Raw genomic sequence first — 21,832 nt, forward strand, 5'->3', positions numbered from 1 at the left:
TTACAAGTGATTTTTCTATCTCAGTGTTTGTTTTGGAACTTAAAGACTCAACAAATCCAGAACTTAATGAGAACACTAAGCTAACTTATTTCTCGTTTAAATTCCAGACATTATGTTTTCACATGCTGTCTCATTCACCTCAAAATGTCAACATGAGATAAATCAGTATCCTGAAGAGGAAAACGAGGCTTAGAAAGGCTAATCTGTTAACAAACCTTTTACCAACCTCCTGAAAAATAAAGTAGTGTCTCCCTGACCACTTGCCCTACAAAACCTGAAGTAATAGGTCTGACTGAATTCACTCAGTAGAACAAAAACATTAGAGCTGTTTGCTCTCTCTGGATATTCTTTTCACACACTGCTTTATTCCATCAACTAAAAAAAAAAAAAAAAAAAAACTAGGATATGCTCTCACCACAACTAATAATCAAAAATAAAGAAACTGAAAATAAAAACTCAAAAAGCAGAGAGTAAAATCTTAGAAGGAAACTATTACGTCCAATTCCCACATGTCAACACTGAAGTAACAAGTTATTGGGCTTGATGATTTTGCAGACACAAAATTAAGTTTGATGAATTTTAATAATCATACAAAAGTTAAAAAAAAAAAACAACCTGATAGTTTAATCTCTTTGAAAGCTATTAAACAGCATAGCTCAAGTCAGTATTTTCCAAATTGTCTTGAACAAGATATTTTTCTTGACTGATAAAAACAAAAAACAGTAATAATAGGTGAAAAATGGAATACATACACATATAACAAAGATTTACTATCAGGGAAGATTTACTATCAGGAGAAATAGATGGCAGCTATTAGAGTATAATTATTACAAAAACATTTGTATTAGTATGACAACCCCTGTAACTGAGGATAGACGACATTAGGGTTTAAAACCTTGCAAGAGAATATTCACCCTTCATCTTCCATGTCGTCACTCAACCACCCTTACTGTTAATATGGTTCCGTTTTGCATTCTAATCACTGTGTATGAACAACTAAGATTTTACTCATATAAGTTAAGGTTGGACTTTGCAAAGGAAATAATATTTTTTTTAAAAAAGGCATCTTTCCACACTGAGTTGTAACCGTCTAACTAAATCTGACAGAAAAAAGACTTTGTGTTTTGAGATGCTTAACTTCTTAAAACAACAACGAAGCTGTACTTACCATATACATTAATATGTCTCTAATCATCACCATAGCTGTCTGATGATCATTCCAAGCTTGATTTAGCGTTTGAAGAAAGTTGTTATTCAATGAATTTAGTACATCTTCTCGCACCTATTAACAGAAGAGTTCATTACAGTTTGTTTACACACATGCGCACGCAAGCATACGTACACATGCACATATCTGTTCAACAAGATAATGAAGTGGAATCTTCGATTTTAAATCAAAGAAACATGTCATAGGTCATGTTTTAAGCTGCATTTTAAGCTGTAAAGTAAGCACCTATGTACGGATAACTAACAAGTGTGTTTCATATAGTCCAGACCTGACTCTTGATCTCCAGAATCATAAAGCAGCCTCCTGGGCATTTCTTAATCCTTTCATGACTTAACCTCACTGTCAGCATAAAATCATAAATACTTATAAAAGAACTACAAGGCTCCACAGAACTGGCCTCAGGCTACTGCTCCAATTAAACTTCCTATACACTTCCCTTCCTCTATCTTTGAAGAACGATTGAAAACCAATTTTGGAGTCAAACTACCTGTGAATCAAAATCCCTGGTCCCTGACTAGCCATGTGACCTTGGGTAAATTATTTAATCCCTGTGCTTCAGTCTCCTTATATCTGAAATAGTATCCACTTTGTAGGATTGTTTTAAGGATTGAATTAACACCGGTAACATTTGTAGAACAGTGCCTGGCACTCAGTAAACACTCAATGAGTATATTAATACACTCCAGCTACCATGGAGCTACATCCAACAAACGTGCTCTGCCATCTCTTCTGCCTTGATTCACATAGCTCACTCCAGACTCCCCTCTGCTCAAGCTGCACCCCCACAAAGAGATCTTCCCTGACTACCCTGACTCAAACAACAACCTCTACCTCTACTCTTTCACCCCACACTTTATTCTTCCTCACAGTACTCACCACTACCTAATTTCTAGTATACTGCATATTTATCTTTATTATTTCTCCTACTAAAACATAAGCTCCACTGCAGCAGGGATTCTGTCTTTCCCACATGTACCTCTCACATGTAGAACAGTATAAAAGACCCTTTATTTCATCCCCAGCCTCCAATACCATGATCCACCTCCAACAAGTAATTTCTTTCAGGGTATCTGCCTTTACACTTAAAAGTTCCTTTCAGTCTGAAATGCGTTCCTAATGCAATCCTGGTAATTCAGGAATTCCTTTCCCTTGCCCACAAGCATACTGCCACCTTCTTGAATAAGAGGTTACTGGCTACTACTTCTTCCTGATATGCTATCAGTCCAATGGAAAGATTATTTGACTAGGAAACAGAAACTAGACTGTGGTTCTAACTTTGTCATAAAGAAGTAGCATGTTTGTCCTCTAAGTTCCTACAACACTTTGGAACTATACCGCCAAGCTATCCAGTTATTCAAATTAAACCAATCCTCCATGGTCTAGCTCAACTCTCGATAACTCCAGCCTACATAGACATCTATCTCTTAACATTCTTTACTACAGATAATCTGCAGTAGTGGTTAAACTTTTTCAGGTTGGGGAGAATATGAAGTCATGGTGCTTTTTGAGAAAAAATTATTTAATATGTGTTGAGATATACAGACATCTATAAACTTGAATTATAAACACATTTAAATAAAACATCATTACATATTAGAATTAGAATAAACAAGTGGCTGGAAGTGCCAAAGATGAAAAGAAAATACATATAACACATCATTCACAACACACGAGAGTAAGCTGAAATTGAGAAAACTATACCTAATTTATTTTTTTATCTATAGAGAAAAAGAAGTCAGTAAGAGATTTTAATGATGAGACAATGTATCTATTCTACTGAACCTACAGTATGAAAACCATTAGCCTACACTACATAATTTTAAATTGTATTATAATCTTTTGTTCGCAAGACTAAGCTCCTTAACTTCAAATACATCACCCAGAAATTACCCCATAAATATGCTGACTACGTCAAAAGTGAAAAACATCCGTGTTGGTTAGTTGACAATACTCTGTTAAACAAACACTTTCATGCAAAGTGATAATATCATTTAATCATGACAAAACTGGAGAAACTGTACCATGTAACAAAAATCATGTATTCCAAACATCAGAATATCTAGAAATTATGTGCAAAAGCTTAAGTGAACTTCTACGTTATAAAATCAAGTTATATGTTATAAAATCAAGTTATATGTTAACTGTACTAAAGTCACTGTGATTTTAGAACATAAAAATGTGGCTGGTGTATTTGTTAGATGAATAAAGTATTGACCAATGAAAATTTAAAAAGTTATAAGGCATATTTTCTAAAATCATTGATTTATACACTAAAATAGAATATATCGACAAGTACTTATGTTATATCTATACTTATACATGCTTTCCAACAAAATAAAAATGTGATCAACTAGCACAATGTATCATACATAATAAAACCGCTTTATGTACATCATACTTCAAAAAATTATCCTGACAAATCAGTAGCAGTGAATTTTACCTAACAGAAAACAGCTGCTAATAAGAGTTAATTCTATTATATTTATTTTTGAAGGATTATGCATATACACACAGACATGACTAAAAGATGTAAAATAAAGGCCCTTAGGTACACTTGCAGCAACTGCCTCTTAATTACTCAGATCACTCTATGAGCAAAAAATTGTTCCTCTAAAACTGCCCTGGAAAAATATCTTTGTACTCTGATACATGAAAAGTGAATGCACATTTGTTCAAACACATACAACAAAATGGTAGGTATGAGACGAAAATTCAATCTTTATGAAGATTAAAACAGGTTTTTCGAAAGAAGCTAAGTTGACATCTAAGTTCAAACACATACAACAAAATGGTAGGTATGAGACGAAAATTCAATCTTTATGAAGATTAAAACAGGTTTTTCGAAAGAAGCTAAGTTGACATCTAAAGGAAAATACACATTAAGTGAAAAAAGATTTAATATTCATTTTACAAACTATTAACAATACAGAAACCTAAGAATAAAGTGGGGCTGTATGTAATGTTACTAATTTCACCGTTAGTTTTTGTATCAGCAAAGGCAAAGGGGAGGAACCCTATGTAGAGGCTGTACCAGAACCAAAGGGATCTGCAGACCAAGTATGAGCAGTATCATTACTTAAGAAAATTTACATGAAGATCACACAAATAAAGAGTTGGAATTTGAAGGATGAGATGATGAACACATAACAAAACTATGGAAGTTGAGAGCAGGATGGACCAGCTGTGACAAAGTGGCTAAATAAAGTAGTTGAAAACTGATTCCTATGCATGGCATCTAGCATGGACAGTACTTGAAACAGTAGATCACAAACCTGGCAAAGAATTAGAATCATATGGAGACCCACAGATTTCAATCAAGAGAATGAGAAGATTAAGATACAGACTGGGAGAAAATATTTATAAAAGACACACATATCTGACAAAGGACTGTTATCCAAAATACATAAAGAATTCATAAAAGTCAACAATAAGACAAGAAATAACCCAATTTTAAAAGCAAACCCTCACCAAAAGGATATCCAGATGGCAGATAAGCATATAAAGACATTCCACATCTGACTGGTAAGGAATCACAACTTAAATTAACAATGTAATACCACTACACATTTATAAGAATAGCCAAAATCCAAAACAATGGCAATACCAAATGCACAGGCACTCTCAATCACTGCTGGTAGCAATGTAAAAATGATACAGCCACTTTGGAAGACTAGCAGTTTCTAACAAACCTAGTCATACTTACTATATGACCTAGCAAATTATGCTCCTTGGTATAAATACCAAAGGTGTTGACAACTATGTCCACATAAAACCCCACACACTGACGTTTGCAGCAGCTTTATTCATAATTGCCAAAACCTTGGAAGCAACCAAGATATCCTTAAGTAGGTGAATAAATAAACTGTGGGATATCCAGACAATGGAGTATCATTCAGAACTAGAAAGAAATGAGATATCAAGCTATGAAAAGACATGGAGGACCCTTAAGTACACATTACAAAGTGAAAGAAGACAATCTGAAAAGGCTACAGATCCTATTATTCCAACCATGCAACATTTTGGAAAAGGCAAAACTAAAGAGTTTGTATAAAAAAAAAAAATTAGTGATTGCCAAGAGTTAAGAGTGTTAGGAGAGTGGAACAGGCAGAGCACAGAGGATTTTTCAGGGCAGTGAAAATATGGTATGGTACTATAATGGTATTTCATTACACATCTGTCAAAACCCATAGAACAAACACTAAAAATGACCCTAATGTGAACTATGGACTTGGGTGATAATGATATGTCAATGTAGGTTCATTATTATGACAAATGCACCACTCTGGTATGGGATGGTTATGGGGGGGGGAGGCTGTACTTGTGTTAGGGGGCATATGAGAAATCTCCATACCTTCTCAATTTTGCTGTGTATCTAAAACTGCTCTAAATAATGAAGTCTATTAAAAAAAAATTGGGGGGCCCCACACAAGATCTAATAAAGAGAATCTGAGTGTTTTTCTTTCTAAAGCTACCCAGGTGATTCTGATACAACAGCCAGGATTAGGAAACCACTGACTAAAGAGCCACACTAGCCATTTCTTTTCCTTTCCCTTGCAGAAGTTCTTCAATATGATTATGTTTTTATGTGGCTATAATAATAATACTGATGCAGTTCTAAGTCCTGGTTTTTTAAGCCATCACTCAACATTCAACATTAACGTTTACTTTAGGAGAAAAATTTCCAGTTACATAATTTCATTTCTAAAAATAATTCAAAGAAAAGGGGTATTTTAGAAAGAATCTAAGAAGAAAACATGACCTGAGATTTAAGCAATTTCCAACCTAACACCAAACACAATATCTATATAAGAAAAAATAACAAACTGGACCCTTTATCAAAAATTAAAACATTCTGTTCTGCAGGTACTGTTAAAACAATAAAAAGACAAACTACAGACTGGAGAAAATATCAAAAGACTTGTACTCAGAATAAAAACAAAAACCGAAACAACGATCCCTCAAAAACTCTTTGTACACAATATTCAGTTAACTCTATTCATAATCACAAGAAACTGTATGCAACCCAAATATCTTTCAACAAGTAAATACGTAAATGGATAAGCAAACTGCTGTACACTGAGACAACAGAATTATCACTCAGCAATAAAAAGGAACAAACTATTGACACATACAACAGATCCAATCAATCACAAAATAATTGTGTTGAATTGAAGAAGCTAGTCTCAAAGAGTACAAGCTATATGATTTCATTTATGTGATATTCTTGAGAAAACAAAACTACAATGACAGAGAGTAGATCAGCGGTTGCCAGGTATAAGGGGGGTGGAAGAAGGGTTGTGTGACAAAGAGAAAGTAAGTTTTCTGGGGTGAAGGATGTACTATATTGACTGTGACATCAAACACATGAGTCTACACATGGGCTAAATTTATAAGACTGTACGTGAAAATAAAAGGCTAATTTTATTGTATATTGATTTTTTTAAACTTGTAGCAATTATGATTCTCAAGTTGGGTCCTGTTTTATTATTATTATATTAAAGGTAAGCTATGATGCCACAATCGTTATTCATAAAAGCAACTTAAATACCAAACAATGAAGAATTGTTCATTATTTTCAGTGTATCATCCTTACAGAGCCTCTGCAATCACTCAACTGGCATACTATATTCTCCATTTTTGCTGACTACAGCTTTCCCTGTCCTTTACATTACATCCTTAGCAAAGACTGATGTGGATTACTAAATCAAAAGAAAACCTTTATTTTCCAATGTTGTAATAACAACTGTTCACTGATAAATTAATGTCCAAGTTGCAAAAAATACATCCTCATACCAGTCAAATTACTGGCAAAGGGAAGAGGTAGATGGAAAGGGAATGACAGGAGAGCCAGCACGCATGAGCATGACAAGGAAGTGGACCTTGAGGCAGCAGCTCTTGGCTGGTTGGAGAGTTAAAGGATTTTAATAAACTACATAGAATCCCGCCCACCTTCTAACACACATACTTTTTTATTATAGTTGATTTACAATGTTCTGTCAATTTCTGCCGTATAGCTAAAGTGACCCAGTCTTACATATATATATACACATACATTCTTTCTTCTCACATTATCCTCCATCATGTTCCATCACAATGTGACTACAGTTTCCTGTGCTATACAGCAGCACATACATTTATTTTAATCATCAATTAAAAATTTTAACCCTCTAAATTTAAATGGCTACAGTACTGTCCCAGGCAGCTAATCCTAATTAAATATCTAGGTAAAAACAAAGAAATTTATCAGCTAAAACTAATTATAAGTTTTAATTCTAAGTTCACTGAAACCAAAACTGCACCATATAATTATGATGCTATAGACTTCTTAAAAAGTCTTAATACTCAGGATAGTATTTAATTGCTATAGGTCAAGCTCTGAAAATACAGGTATTTGTATTTAGCATTACTTTGCACTGAAATACACATCATGTATTAAAAACATAAATGAGGCAGGAATAATATGGTGTTCATGCTAATAAAAGAATATTTAGAAGTATCACAGAGATACTATATGTTTAAGAGGTGGTGGACTTCTTAGAATCTGTAGTATTTTAATGCTCATCCAGGAGCTAAATATATCAAACTACTATTGCATACAGTTACCCAGGGCAGCTACTCATTAGGACTTGGTTTAACCAAGTTACTTAACCTATAAGGTCTGCAGCTCCTCCTTCTATAACTTGACTGGGGTGATTAGATCCACGGCAATCATGCAATGCTCCACTAACATTCTTTAGTCCTTAGGGTGGGCTCCAATTCTCCTGATTAAATATGGTTTAGATTGGTTTTGTATGATTTTAAAAAGAGGGGTTTTCTACTGTTTTAAAATAGAGGCATACCTTGAAGATACTGTGGGTTCAGTCCAAACCACTGCAACGAAGCAAATAATTGCAATAAAAACGAGTCACATGAATTTTTTTGGCTTCCCAGAGCACATCAAAGTTATAAACATTTACATTGTACTGCAGTCTATCAAGTGTGCAAACAGCATTATGTCTAAATAAACAATGTGCATATCTTAACTTAAAAATATCTAAGATGCAACCAACATCTGAACCTTTAGCAAGTCAACTTTTTGCTGGTGGAAAATCTTGCTTAGATGTGCTGGCTGCTGACGCATCAGGGTAGTGGCCACTGAAGGCTGAATGGCTGTGGGGAATTTCTTCAAATAAGATGACAATGAAGTTTACTCCATCAGTTGACTCTTTTTTTGAGAACAATTTCTGTAGCTTGCAATGCTGTTTCACAGCATTTTACCAACACAACTTCTTTCAAAAGAGGGGTCGGCCCTTTCAAAAATGCTGCTACTTTATCAACTACGTTTATGTAATATTCTAAATCCTTTGTCGCCATTTCAACAACTTTCATAGCATCTTCATGAGGAGTAGCATCCATCCTCAGAAACCACTTTCTTTGCTCATGCAGAAGAACCAACTCCTCATCCATTAATGCTGTATTTAGAGATTAGCAATTCAGTCACATCTTCAGGCTCCACTTCTAATTCTAGTTCTTCTGCTACTTCCACCACATCTGAGTTACTTCTTTCACCTTTTGAGCCCCTCAAAGTCATCCATGAAGGTTGGAATCAACCTTTTCCAAACTACTGTTAATACTGTTATTTTGATTTCTTTCCACAAAAAAATCACATATCTTGCTAATGATATCTAGAACAGTGAATCCTTTAGGAGGGTTTCAACTGACCTTGCCCAGATCCATCAGAAAAATCACTGCCTATGGCAGTTACAGTCTTATGAAGTATAATAAGACTTGAAAGTTGGAATTACTCCTTGATCCACGAGCTGCAGAATGGATGTTGTGTTAGCAAGCACGAAAACACGAATCTTCTGCACATCTCCATCAGAACTCCTAGATGACCAGGTGCATTATAAAAGAGCAATATTTGAAAGGAAGTCTTTTTTTCCTGAGCAGTAGGGCTCAAGAGTAGGTTTAAAATATTCAGTAAAGCAGGTGGCAGACAGATATGCTGACGTCTATGCTATGTTGGGTTCCACTAATAGAGCACAGGAAGAGTAGGTTCAGCAAAACCTTAAGGGCCCTAGGATTTTCAGAATGGTAAATGAGCACTGGCTTCAACTTAAAGTTACCAGCATTAGACCTTAACAAGAGAGTCAGCCTATTCTTTGAAACTTTGAAGGCTGGTCACTAACTTCTCCTCTCTAGCTATGGAAGTCCTAGATAGCATCTTCTTGAAAAAGAAAGCTGTTTTGTCTACACTAAAAAAATTGCTGTTTACTATGGCTACCTTCATCAATTAGCTAGATTTTCTGGGTTACCTGATATAGTTTCTACATCAGCACTTGCTGTTCCACCTTACCCCTTTATGGAAAGAGGTTCTTTCCTTAAACCTCTGAACCAACCTCTGCTAGCTTCGAACTTTCTTCCTACAGCTTCCTCACCTCTCTCAGCCTTCAAAAATTGAAGAGAGTTAGGGCCTTGCTTGGGATTAGTCTGTGGTTTACGGGAATGCTGTTCCTTGTTTGATCTCTGATCCAGACCACCCAAACATTCCTCATCAGCAATAAGGCTACTTTATTTCCTCACCATTCATGTGTTTACAGGAGAAGCACTTTTAATTTCCTTTAAGAACTTTTCCTTTGCATCCACAACTTACCTAAGTAGTTTAAGAGGTCTAGTGTTCAGCCTATTTCAACTTTCAACATGTCTTCCTCACCAAAGCTTAGTCATTTCTAGCTTCTGATTTAAAGTGAGAGGTGTGCCATTCTCTCTTTCCCTTGAATACATAAGAGGCTACTTAATTGCGTATTAATTGGCCTAATTTCAATATTCTTATGTTTCAGAGGAAAGGGAAGCACTAGCCGGTGGAGCCATTAGAACACACACAATATTTATGAAATTCAGTCTTTTTTAGGCACAGTTTGTGGCCCCCAAAACAATTACAATAGCAGCATAAAAAAAAATCACCGATCACAGATCATAACAAAGACAATAATTAAAAAGTCTGATGAGTTCCCTGGCTTATCCCAGTGGTTAAGGATACGGTGTTTTTACTGTTGTGGCTTGGGTTCAATCCCTGGCACAGGAACTTACGAATGCCACAAGAAAAAAGAAGAAAACAAAAAGTTTGAAATACTATGAGAATTACCAAACTGCTACTGACACGTGAAGTTAACAAATGCTGTTGAAAAAAATGGCACCTGACAGATTTGCTCAACAGAGGAGTGCCACAAACCTTCAATTTGTTTATAAAAAAGAAAAAAAAAAAGGCAGTATCTGTAAAGTGCAGTAAAAGCACAAGAAACAAGGTGTGCCTGTATCTGAGAGAGCCACTGAATACCTACCAAATTCCTTTCTTGGTTCCAAATTCTAAAACACACTGCTTGTTTCACCTGATGAAACCAGAGTACTTACCTAAACATGCAACATTTACCATGATTAAAAATAGCATTTAAGTTCCCACTTACAACATTTGAGTTTTCCAGGGCCCTGCATATGTAATTTGAAGGCTTGTCACTTCACAAATTTTACTAGTTATAGAAATGTTACCTTCCCAAGGAATGTCATTAAAGAATTATTCCTGAAGATCTCAAAATATCTTTCACTGCATCATACCAAAGTAATGTGCTATAAACCTATCAATAAAAGTGGCTTACTACGTAAGTGAATCTCAACAGGAGCCAAGCCATGGACTGTAAAGGATATCTCTCCTAATCTGACACATATCCTTTGAAAAAAGCTCCACAGCTCTTCCTCTTATGCTGAGGATTCTTGTTTTAAAAGATTATATGGTGAATAATGGCAGCACAGGAATATAAACGCTGAAAAGGCCATTTGCCTGATTCAAATCACAGACCCAACGTTTAGTAGATGTGTGACCTTCAGCAATTTAATTTCTTTGTGTATTCATTTTTGTGAAATACGAATAGTTTATTGGTTTTTATAAAGCAGGAATAGTACCTACTTGAAGTAGCTGTTGTGTGGATAAAATGAGTTAATGTATAAAAAATACTTAGTGAGTGCCTAGCCTATAGTAAATGCTATATAAGCACTTGCTTCCTGTATTACATATTCAAAATATTGTTCATCTATGTATCTGAATCTTGTTACTCAAATGACATATACAAAGCAGAACTCATGGTCAATATCATCATCATCTGCGAACTTGCCCACTGAACCAAGCTGCATTTCGACAAGATGCTCAGAAAATTCTTAACTATCTTAGATTTTCTGAAACAAGCAACATAAAACACATATACATATACATGTTCACATATTTTATGTAGTATTTTTTTTTAATCTTTTATCTTTTTAGGGCCATGCTCGCTCGCAGCATATGGAGGTTCCCAGGCTAGGGGTCGAACTGGAGCTGTAGCCTCCAGCCTATGCCACAGCTCACAGCAATCCTGGATCTGAGCCATGTCTGCAACCTACACCACAGCTTAGGGCAACACTGGCTGGATCCTTAACCCACTGAGCGAGGCCAGGGATCAAACATGCATCCTCATGGATACTAGTCAGATTCGTTTCTGCTGAGCCATGACAGGAACTCCCTATGCAGTATTTTCTAAACTCTCAATTCCCACTTGATTTCCTTTCCTCTAAAGAAAAGAAATTTCTCCCTAACTAGATGAAATTCTTATCTCATACTTTGAGGAGTTTGTAATGGGGCTAGCCTCCATATAAATTTGGTGAATAGATGTTGCTATCTCATAATACATACAAGAACCTTAAGATTTTTCTATTTCAAAGCAAGTTTCTACTAAGGTTAGAAGAATTAATCTTAACTTTTGTAGATACTGCAAACTTTCCAAGAATGCCCTTATGACAAGAGACACCTAAATGAAATATACTGCCCTCTTGATTTTCTAGATTCTCTCATTATCTTCACTAATTTTTACAATAAAGGTGACCACCCTGATCAAAGGAATCATACCAGCATCATTAGCAAAACTTAAGATAGCTACTGCAGGGAAAACATTTTTCTTGACTGCTGATATAAGATTCTTCTGTTAGTATGTTTTACTAATGGGTAAACAATAATATAAATTTAAGCATCTCATAAAGAGCACACAAGAGTTGTTATTTCAAAATAAAATTGATCTGTAGTGGCAATATTCCCCATTCACTCTTTCAGTGTCCAAAATGAAGCTCTTAATTCAAAAGGATACATAAAATCTTTCCCTCAAGTGACAATTCAAATATTTAATGATTACTTCCAACATGCAAAGGAGGACACTAGGCACCATGGGGGATACAAAATGCATTCAGTCACTTTACTGAATTATAAGGGAGGGGAGAAATGAAGAGCCTAGTATTAGCATTCACATGATCTCAACACAAAGTAGGATTCAATGAATAGTACTAAGTCATGAGGTTCAAAGCAGGGGCACATGATAGCAATTAGGACATTTACATAGTTTCATAAAGAAAACTTGCTACATGTTAAATAAAAAACACCTAAATTTGAGATTAAAAAAAACATTCTTAAATATTCTTTTTAATTAAAAAAAATCTTGGAAAATAAGGATTTGAGAACAAAGCAGTGTCATTAAAAATGGTAGCTTTTTCTCTGATGGCTGGAAAGGAAAACAAAATGAAAAGAACAGTATACCACAATATGACTATCATTTGTAAAGTACTCCATTCTCCATGGTTAAGACAATGAGATACACATTAAAAGCCATTATAGCATCAGTACCACAGTTAAATTCTGAACAGCAGGGACACTGATAAACAGTAAAACATATACAAAGCAAAGCATGGCCATATGGCAATTAGTCTTCTTATGCTCCTGAGTACAATGGAGGGAAAAACCAGTTCCACAAGATCCCACAATCTGATACCCAGCAGACGGACAGACTTTAGCTAGGCTCAAGAAATCAGAGGTTCACAGCCCCAAAATTACACTGTGCTTTTTAAAAATGGTGATACTCTGTTTAAAGCAGTTAGATTCAGTAATTAACTTGGAGAGGTAGAAGTATTACCCCACATAGAGAAGGCAAAACACATCTCTGCAGTTTGTGGATATAAACCATAAATGGATTCCATTTGGCTGCTAGTATTATTTTTAGAGATTCATTTCAACAGGCAATTACTGACTGCCACCTATATGAAGAGCAGGAGATACAAAGATGAATGAGTAGAGCCTAGATTTTTCATTGATTCATTTAATAAATATTGAAAGAACATCACTAGAAAATACAACAGAAAACAAAATAGAGCTCAAAGGGCACCTACTTCACAATGCTTATAGTCTATTCCACAACTGAAGTAGGAATAGCTGGTATTTAATACAGGTAAACTTGCCATCACTCTCCACTTGGCTCTTTCCCAACATCATTTCTTTTCCAATCCTTTCAAAGCAGAAGGTACTCAATTTCCTATGCCCCTCATATTCTATGGTTGCTATCTTTCTCATTCTCTACTAACCCCTGTCTCCACTCAATCTCCAATAATCTCTTCCTCTTTGGGGATTATTCTATTTATACTCAAGTCACTCTTCCAAATGATATTCCTTAAGGGTTTGTACACCTTGCTGAGTGAGAGCCTTCCTCTTCTTTCTCTTGTCATCATCACTCTAAGCAACTCCAATATTCGATGTAACAGGTTCTCAGTTTCTTCCAACAATTTTAATTTAGAAAAAAAGACGGCAGAAGAACGAAAGCTAAGTAGCAATGAAGCACTGAAAGTGGCACTCCTTTTACTCCATCTTTTCTAGTTCAGTCTCTTCGAAGATTAAACCGAACAGTGCCTACCACCCACAGAATAAAAGTCAAATCCCCTACAATGTTTTTCAAAACCCAGTCCAACTAACTTTATCATTCTCATTTCCTACAAAGGCATGTGAAGTCCTTTATATTCCACGTAAACTTAGACTGATTCACTGGACTATGCTCATACCTACTTGCCATTTTCACTCAGGCCATGTTCCCTACTAAGACTATCTTCTGCCCTTGTTTACATAATGAGTCTTTTATAATCCTTTAACGCTCATCAAAAATGACCTCCTCTTTCTACCTTGCCCTCAAAACTTCAGGAAAAATGATTCTGCTTCAAATTGATTACCTCACTAACACTGGGATTTTCTTGCTGACAGGCATGGTTTCTTAAATTATTTTTTGGTAGATTAAGACATAGGAGAGACTTAGTATCTGTGGGCCTCTGAACCCAATCTGTTTTAGCTAGTGAAAATCATATTCCCTAGTGTTTCTATTGATGGCCTTCGTAATTCACTGCAGTCACTGTATTTGTATTTTGTACACAGATGTCATTTAAAAAAAATATTTCTCTACATTAATTCACATTTGCCTAGAAAGAAAGGAAAAAGCATTAACAAAAGCTTTATTATAAAAGCTAAATTGGGAGTTCTCTGGTAGCTCAGCAGATTAAGGATCCAACATTGTCACCGCTGTGGTGTGGGTTCAACCTCTGACCCAGGAACCACATGCCATGGGTTTGGGGGGGGGAAAAAAGTCTGTTTAAGTAACTGGCCTACAACTCACCATAAAATTACCAACTTCATTCCCACATGTAATTAGTACCATTACATAAACATCTAAATTCACCTATGAATACATGTAATATTTTAAACTCCGTTCTTCCCATTCTCCCTCTAAAAATGGGGATAAATATCAACATATTGAACAAGCAGTTCACAGAGAAACATTATTTTCAGCAAATGAGACCCTACATACAAAATATAAGCAGAAGGGTATTATTCTATAAAAAGACTTTACCAAAAAGATTCACCAAGAAAGTCACTTAAAAATTGAAACTATTCCCTTTAAGGCTTCATTTTTTTTTTCTACCTGTGAAACAAAGGGCTTAGAATTGATCAGGACTATAAGGCACAGATTCAAGTATCTAAGTCCAAAATATAAGTTCCAGAAAGCTTAGAATCTTTGCTAAAATGCAAATGCTTATTAATCCAGTGCCTGTCACGTAACAGGTCCAATAAGCAGTATTCTAAACTAATGAAAAGTGAGGAGGATGAAGCTACTCTTATCTTGCCTTCCTCAAATTCAGTCAAAGTAGATACTGTTTGAAGAAGATAGAAAGATAGAAAGCTTTGAAAACCATTGGAATAAATATTCTTTTTTGCAATAAGAAATTGTTTCTAGTAGAGTTAAAAAGTCAAAATCTTTTTTATTCAGCTCTTTTTCTAAGAGTAGGACAAATTTCCAAAGTACAAGAATTTGAAGCTGACATATTATTTGGTTATTACTACAGAGCAATCATTTGAAAGAAAAGGGGGAAATTAAGCACAAGGCAAATCTAAGAAACCTGTTAAGTATCACGCAAAATTGGAATAAAGTTCTTACCACTTTAAAACTGAAGAAAACTTCTCTCCTGACTAGGAGAAATGATTAAAAACGAAAATACTTTTATTTTAAACACGTATTATGACACCAAAAGACAATGGTAAACTGCAAAACTTGTGATTTTTTTCTTAAGTGTTAATAACCCTAAGTTATCATGAAACATAATCACATAATTTTAATGTTCATTCAGGCTAACAAAACCAATCCCAATCTCATTTTATACATTAATAATCTGAAGTCCAGAAAAAGCTAATAATTTCTTGAGGATAGTGGCAGAATTAGGCCCAAAGCCCAATTCTATCCAGCACTTTTGCCACTGCATCTATTTCTGTTATTAAACTTCAATTATTACTGCTACTTTCATCTTGAAATTGAAGTACCAACAAACTCTGTTTCCATGTAAAAATTATTCCTTTGAATTCTTCTTCAATGTGAAAAGATAGGTCCTGGCTGTCAATACCATAGCACTCAAAGGTTCACTTTAGTGGAAAATAATTTTGCTTTAAAAAAATATCATCAACTAGGCAGTTTAGCTAACTGCTAAAAGCACAGTGAACAAAAACGAAACAAAACAAAAAAAAACGGACCATGTGGTGATGCTTTCAGAACTTTTAAAAAGGGATATACAGAAGTGAGATTGAAGAGAGTTACTCTGATACCCCAGAACCTTAAACCATTCTCTTATCTTCCAGTTGGAAGGTTCAATGTAGAAACAGGCAGTGTTGACTTCCATGCAAACTATACTTCTGCACATTACATCAGTAACATTCCTAAATCCCATATGGTAGAATAAATGGTGACTTCCTACATCAGGGGACAAACATTTTGGGCTACTGTATGATGGTCCTGTCAGTTGACACATTTCCTCTGACAGTGTCCCCTTCAGACAGCAGTACTGCATTTGGATGATTTTTAAAGTGTCTTATAAAGTAAGAATAAACAGAATATAAGATTAATGGAAAACACAAAAAAATGAAAGCAGAGATAATAGCAGAGGTTCAAAAAAATTAATTCAATTGAAATAAAGATATCAATCATTAGATATGCTAATACTGACACATTTCCTAATCAGAAATTGACTAGTTTAAGGTGGTCAAATGAGAATTTGTGAAAGAAATGCTGGTGATATCTGTTAAGAGAAATAAAAGTTTAGCATATACGCCTTTAAATTCGTTAGCATAATCAACTTGAATGTATGTCTTCTGGAATATAATATAGGGAAATGCCTGTATTTTGAAATGACAGATAATCTTAGATACGGAACCACTTTAAAAGACTTAGAATATGCTGCTCTTATAGTCACCATGGAGTTATTGTTCACATGACTTCAATTTCTACCTAACCATATTTCAGCATCCAAAAATCGGCCACTTGAACACTGACCTCACACTCTGCCCTTCTTCCCTCCTCTCACTTTTGGATGAGCCAATTCTCAACCAAAGTACATAACTACAGATGTTTTTTCTGCATCTGTGCCCAAGCTGCAAAGCACTGCTTCAACAACAACAACAACAACAACAACAAGATAAATCACATGTTCAGGCCAACTCCTACTGAGCTATCTTTTTCCTCACTTGTCAGTTCCTTAGTATATTCCCCACAGGAGCCACTCCTAGTCTTTTCATCTCATTTTTCAGAAGATGCACTGCTTAATCATTAAAGCCACGCTAGTTTTAGAACTAAAGAATCTCAAAGATATTACTGCCAACTGCTTTAATTATAAATAAAACAAGAACTAATATTTAAAAAACTATAGCTTTACAAACACCGAGCCAATTCAATTTACCTGAAGCTCCACATACATTCTCAATTTCAGCATATTTGCTGCATCTTGATCCTTTCATTCTGACTCAAACATCAGATTTATAGAAAAGTTAAAGACTCAGCCTGAAGCCACATTGCTTGAATACTGTTCCAGCCAGGCCACTTACTAGCTAGGTGCATCTGGACAAATCACCCATTCTATGTGCCTATGTTTCTTCACTTTTAAAATAGAGGGAATAGTAGTATCTGGCTCATTGGGTTGTGACCGTTAAATTAATACATCTAAAGCACTAGAAGTGGACTTAGCACACAGTAAGTACTAAATATTATCATGCCCTATAGAACGTCCGTCAAAAGAACCTGCCCCTCTTCTACCTTTATTTCCCTATTGTTCAATTCCATACTCTCTCCACTTCCAGAAATTTAGTTGCTCCAATCTTCTCCCCTTCAACAGCTTTAAACAAAACTCCCCTATTGTACTTTACTTCTTTCTTTGGATGCCAAGCTTGTTAAATTAGTCTTCATTTCCCAAACCTACTTACCATAGTTTGCTTTCGAAGATTCATCCCTTGGCTCTGGGATTTTCATTCTCTGAACTCCAACAGAGAATTCCTCAGTACATGCTACCAAATGTCAAATCTTGATTTCCAGATCTTGAGTTCCTGCCCAGGCTCGAAACCCATATATCTTCAAACACATCATATTTCTACTTGGATATCTTATTATGATCTCACACTCAAGTTTCCTATGTCAAATGGTTTTTAAGGTGCCTTCTAACTATAAAAACTTCCAATATAATCCAAAACAGAATGTGTCATCCCTTCTACCCATTCCAAATTAGTTTTCCACTGTAAAGTTCACAATAATGCTACTGGTGGCGCCGTAATTCTCCCTCCCAGTAACCAAACTCTGTCTAATCTTACTTCGGAATTTCTGACATCATCCATCCATTTCTAGCCTATCACCTTACAGTTTTTCCAGGCTTTCTCCTACTTCAAACACACATCCCCCCAATTCCACATTTATATCATTCTCATCTTAATCTTCTTAAAATACTGTGTCGCATTATCATCCAGTTAAAAAACTCCAATAAACCTCCAATGTTAAGTCCAAATTCCTTAGCTTGGCATCCAAGTTCTTCTCCAATCTGTTCCCAAACCAACTTTGCAACACTCCACTCTACTAATCCCTATCAAGTATTGTACATCTCAAACTCTACTCACCACCCAAGTTTATTTCTATAATAAACATGTCATGTCTGCCATCCTGGAACACCTTCCACATTGTTCACTTATATTCCAAATTTTTCATGGCTCAGTTTAATTTCATCCTTTCCCATAAAATCTTACAGCCCAGGGTATTCTCTCCCCATTTGAAATTTCTAAGCCATTTACTGCCTATACTACTCATTTGCCATTTAGTTACATAATGCCTCATACCATTATCTGTTATGTAAATGTGTGTATCACCTCTCACATTAGAATAAAAGCAAAAACAAACCTAAGAAGAGGCAGTATCTACTATATTTTCTGAGAAAGTTGTACAAAGTAGGCACTTAACAAAAAACTGCTGAATGCATAAAGAGCACAATCACCTTGCTTCATGAGATCCTACCTGCTCATGTAATCCCACTTAAGAGAAAAGAACTGTATAAAGAAGAGTAGAAATAGAAAGTGACTTTTTTTTTTTTTTACCATCATTGTAATAATGATTCATGCAAGAATCATCAATGGATGCTAAAACCATCACATGAAAGTTTCTTGGGGAACAGGATATTTACACAGTCTCAAAATATATCTGAACAAATTACTTATGAATTACAAAGGGAAAATAGGTACCTTTACAGTGGAGAAATCTGGCGGACACCAAGTGATCAAAGTTAACATCACCAATAATGGGATAAACTGACATCATGTGCCTCCTGATGTGATGCACTGAGGACACAACATCACTTATGTATTATTCCTGCCAAAAATGCATAACCTGAAACTAGTCATGAGGAAACAATCAGACAAACCAAAAACTGAGGGACAATCTACAAAACAACTGACCTATACTCTTCAAAAATGTCAATGTGCTGAAAGACAAAGAAAGGCTGAGGAATTGAGTGTGTGATCCTGGACTGGATCCTGGATCAGAAAACAAACTGCTATAAAGGACGTCACTGCCACACAGGATAACTGGTGAATTTGAATGTGGACCGTATTAGGTAACAGTTCTGTATTAATATTAAACTGCCTGATTTTGAACATTGTTCTTTGGTTAAGTAAGAGAATTTCCTTGTTCTTAGGAGAAACATTCCAAAGGATCTAAGGGTAAACGAATCTAAAACTTAATTCTCTAACTGTTTAGCAATAATATTAAAGTACCAATAGAAAGATCGGCTAAAATGTAGCAAAGTGTTACCAACTGGTAAATCTACAATATAAGAGATCATTGTACTACTGATGCAACTTTTCCTTTTTTGAAATAAAATTAAAAAAAAAAACAAACAAACCCTAATACCACACAAAAACTTTGAGAAGTTTTTATTTATCTGTGGTATTTTACATTTTATCTGACACTCTTAAAGCAAGACATACTTGCAGTGGAAGAGTCTGCTTTATAAAAACATTTGTTCTAAAAAAACACATACATGTTTTTGGAACCAAAGAACCATTTTATAATGTTAACAGTCCAACACTAATTTATCTTTAAAAAAAAATTTCACATTCATTGTAGTAAAACTCAGTTAAAATGAATAAAGTCAACTTGGTGAATAAAGTCTTAGACAATACTTTCAAAACAATGTAGTCTTATTATTTTCAAATATACAGAGAGAGAAATAAAATGGGCTAAAATAAGTATTTTAAAGAAAAACTAATGATCTGTAATTAACATTTTAATAAGCAAGTATTTATAAACTAAAAGTTGCTTCCAAAATTACATTTATCATACATCACAAATTTTACCTTTCTTCAATTATCAAAAATTCTGGTCTAGCTGATTTTAAGTCAGGCTTTATTAGATAGCTACTAATTGATTATTTCTACAGAGGCTTCCTGGAACCTTCAAAAATAATTCTTCTAGATTCAATATAGTTAGCAATAGTCCTTTAAAGTTGGATACCTTATTTATGAGATGTTCGGTAACAACTTCTCTTAGTCCAGTGTAGAGCTTTTCTCCATGTTTATGCAAAACCATTGTATATGCATTTCTATAGAGCTCCTCAAAACTAAGACCACTGTTATTCTTACGCTGGATTTCTTGAATTGCATTTTTCAGAAGGTCCCAAATGCTGTTTACATATTTTTCATCCATGGTCATCTGTAATATCCAAGAGAGAGAAAGAGAAAAAAAAAAAAAAAAAAACCAATGGTTGAAAATCTTTCTGTATTTATCCATAGAGTAAATATTTTATTATATGGCTATGATTATAAATCTGCATGACTTAAAAGGATGTTAACAATCTATTTTAACAGAAATAAAGGGATACATTTAAAAATAGTTTTTAGAGCTAATAGAAGCAATCTTTAAAAAATCCTTTTAAGACTCCCCTCCTTTATCTGCAGCACAACCCTCCTCTTTAAATAATATCATAATTCCTGATATGAATGCTTACTTTAGCCAAAAGTATACGACACTTTTCTCTAAGTTTACTTAGTAGAATATAAGCTCAGAGAAATACTGAGACAGAAAGGGCTGCCTGATGAAAAGATAAACTGGGGACATGAACATTATTTTCCTCTTCTGAAGATCTGCAGAGCTCCTTAGCAAAGTCAAGATCAGAGGAAGATCTGTAATTAAAAAGCAAAACAAACAAACAAAATCTAATACAACCATTCTCATCTTCCTGCTTTCCCAGCTTAGATTCCACAGTCTGTCATTTATAAGTACCCTGTGCAAAGCCATAAATCACTTTTCCTTCCTCCAAAATACTTGCCATTCTAAACTCCAACTGCCCACCTATGCCTCACATGCACCCATAAAGCTGAAGGTAAAAGAAGAATAACATACATACAACCATACTCAATTCATTTCAGTTAAATTCATAACCACTAACCACAAGTGGTCCCTTTGCACAACCACACAATCCTACTTCTCTAGTCTGACTCTACCTTCTCAGATGACTTTAACCATCTCCATCCTCACTCTAGGCTAATGACTTGCTTTCTGATCCACTAAGAAAACAGAAATAGCCTAAAGAGATACTGCACAAACCATGGCCATATCCACTAATCTGAGTGTATACCTATATAATCTACTAGTTCGTATTCTTGAAGTGCCAAGTTCTTATACTCAAAGTAGAGCAGAAGGACCAGAAACATAGACATTATCCAGAGACTTCTTAGATATGCAGAATTTCAGGCCCCACCCCAGACCTACAGAACCATATCTGCCTTTTAACAAGAACCCCAAGTGATAGCTACACAAAATGAAGATTAACAAGTACTCAGCTATTCAAGGACCTTGCTTTTGCAATATCCCTTCCCAGCAACATCAAAATTTTCCTCTCTGCTAGGTAATTTCCATCTGCATTAAAATCTTGTTTCCCATCATA

General features: G+C 35.1%; 1 protein-coding gene across 4 annotated transcripts in view; it reads right to left on the bottom strand.

The window, feature by feature from the left end:
• The window catches only part of CUL3 (cullin 3), a 94,124-nt gene that overhangs the window by 50,648 nt on the left and 21,644 nt on the right, over positions 1–21,832 (bottom strand). For 2 of the 4 annotated variants that reach the window (XM_047773640.1, XM_047773641.1), the window contains exons 2-3: positions 20,401–20,598; positions 1,169–1,282 (exon numbers count right to left, since the gene is read on the bottom strand). In XM_047773640.1, the coding sequence (XP_047629596.1) occupies positions 1,169–1,282; positions 20,401–20,598 (312 nt within the window). Of the gene's footprint in view, positions 1–1,168; positions 1,283–19,130; positions 19,231–20,400; positions 20,599–21,832 lie in introns of those variants that run through there. The other 2 variants (XM_047773644.1, XM_047773642.1) reach the window with 2 other exon arrangements.

The sequence above is a fragment of the Phacochoerus africanus genome, chromosome 3, assembly GCF_016906955.1.
Source record: "Phacochoerus africanus isolate WHEZ1 chromosome 3, ROS_Pafr_v1, whole genome shotgun sequence".
NCBI classification, from domain to species: Eukaryota; Metazoa; Chordata; class Mammalia; order Artiodactyla; family Suidae; genus Phacochoerus; species Phacochoerus africanus.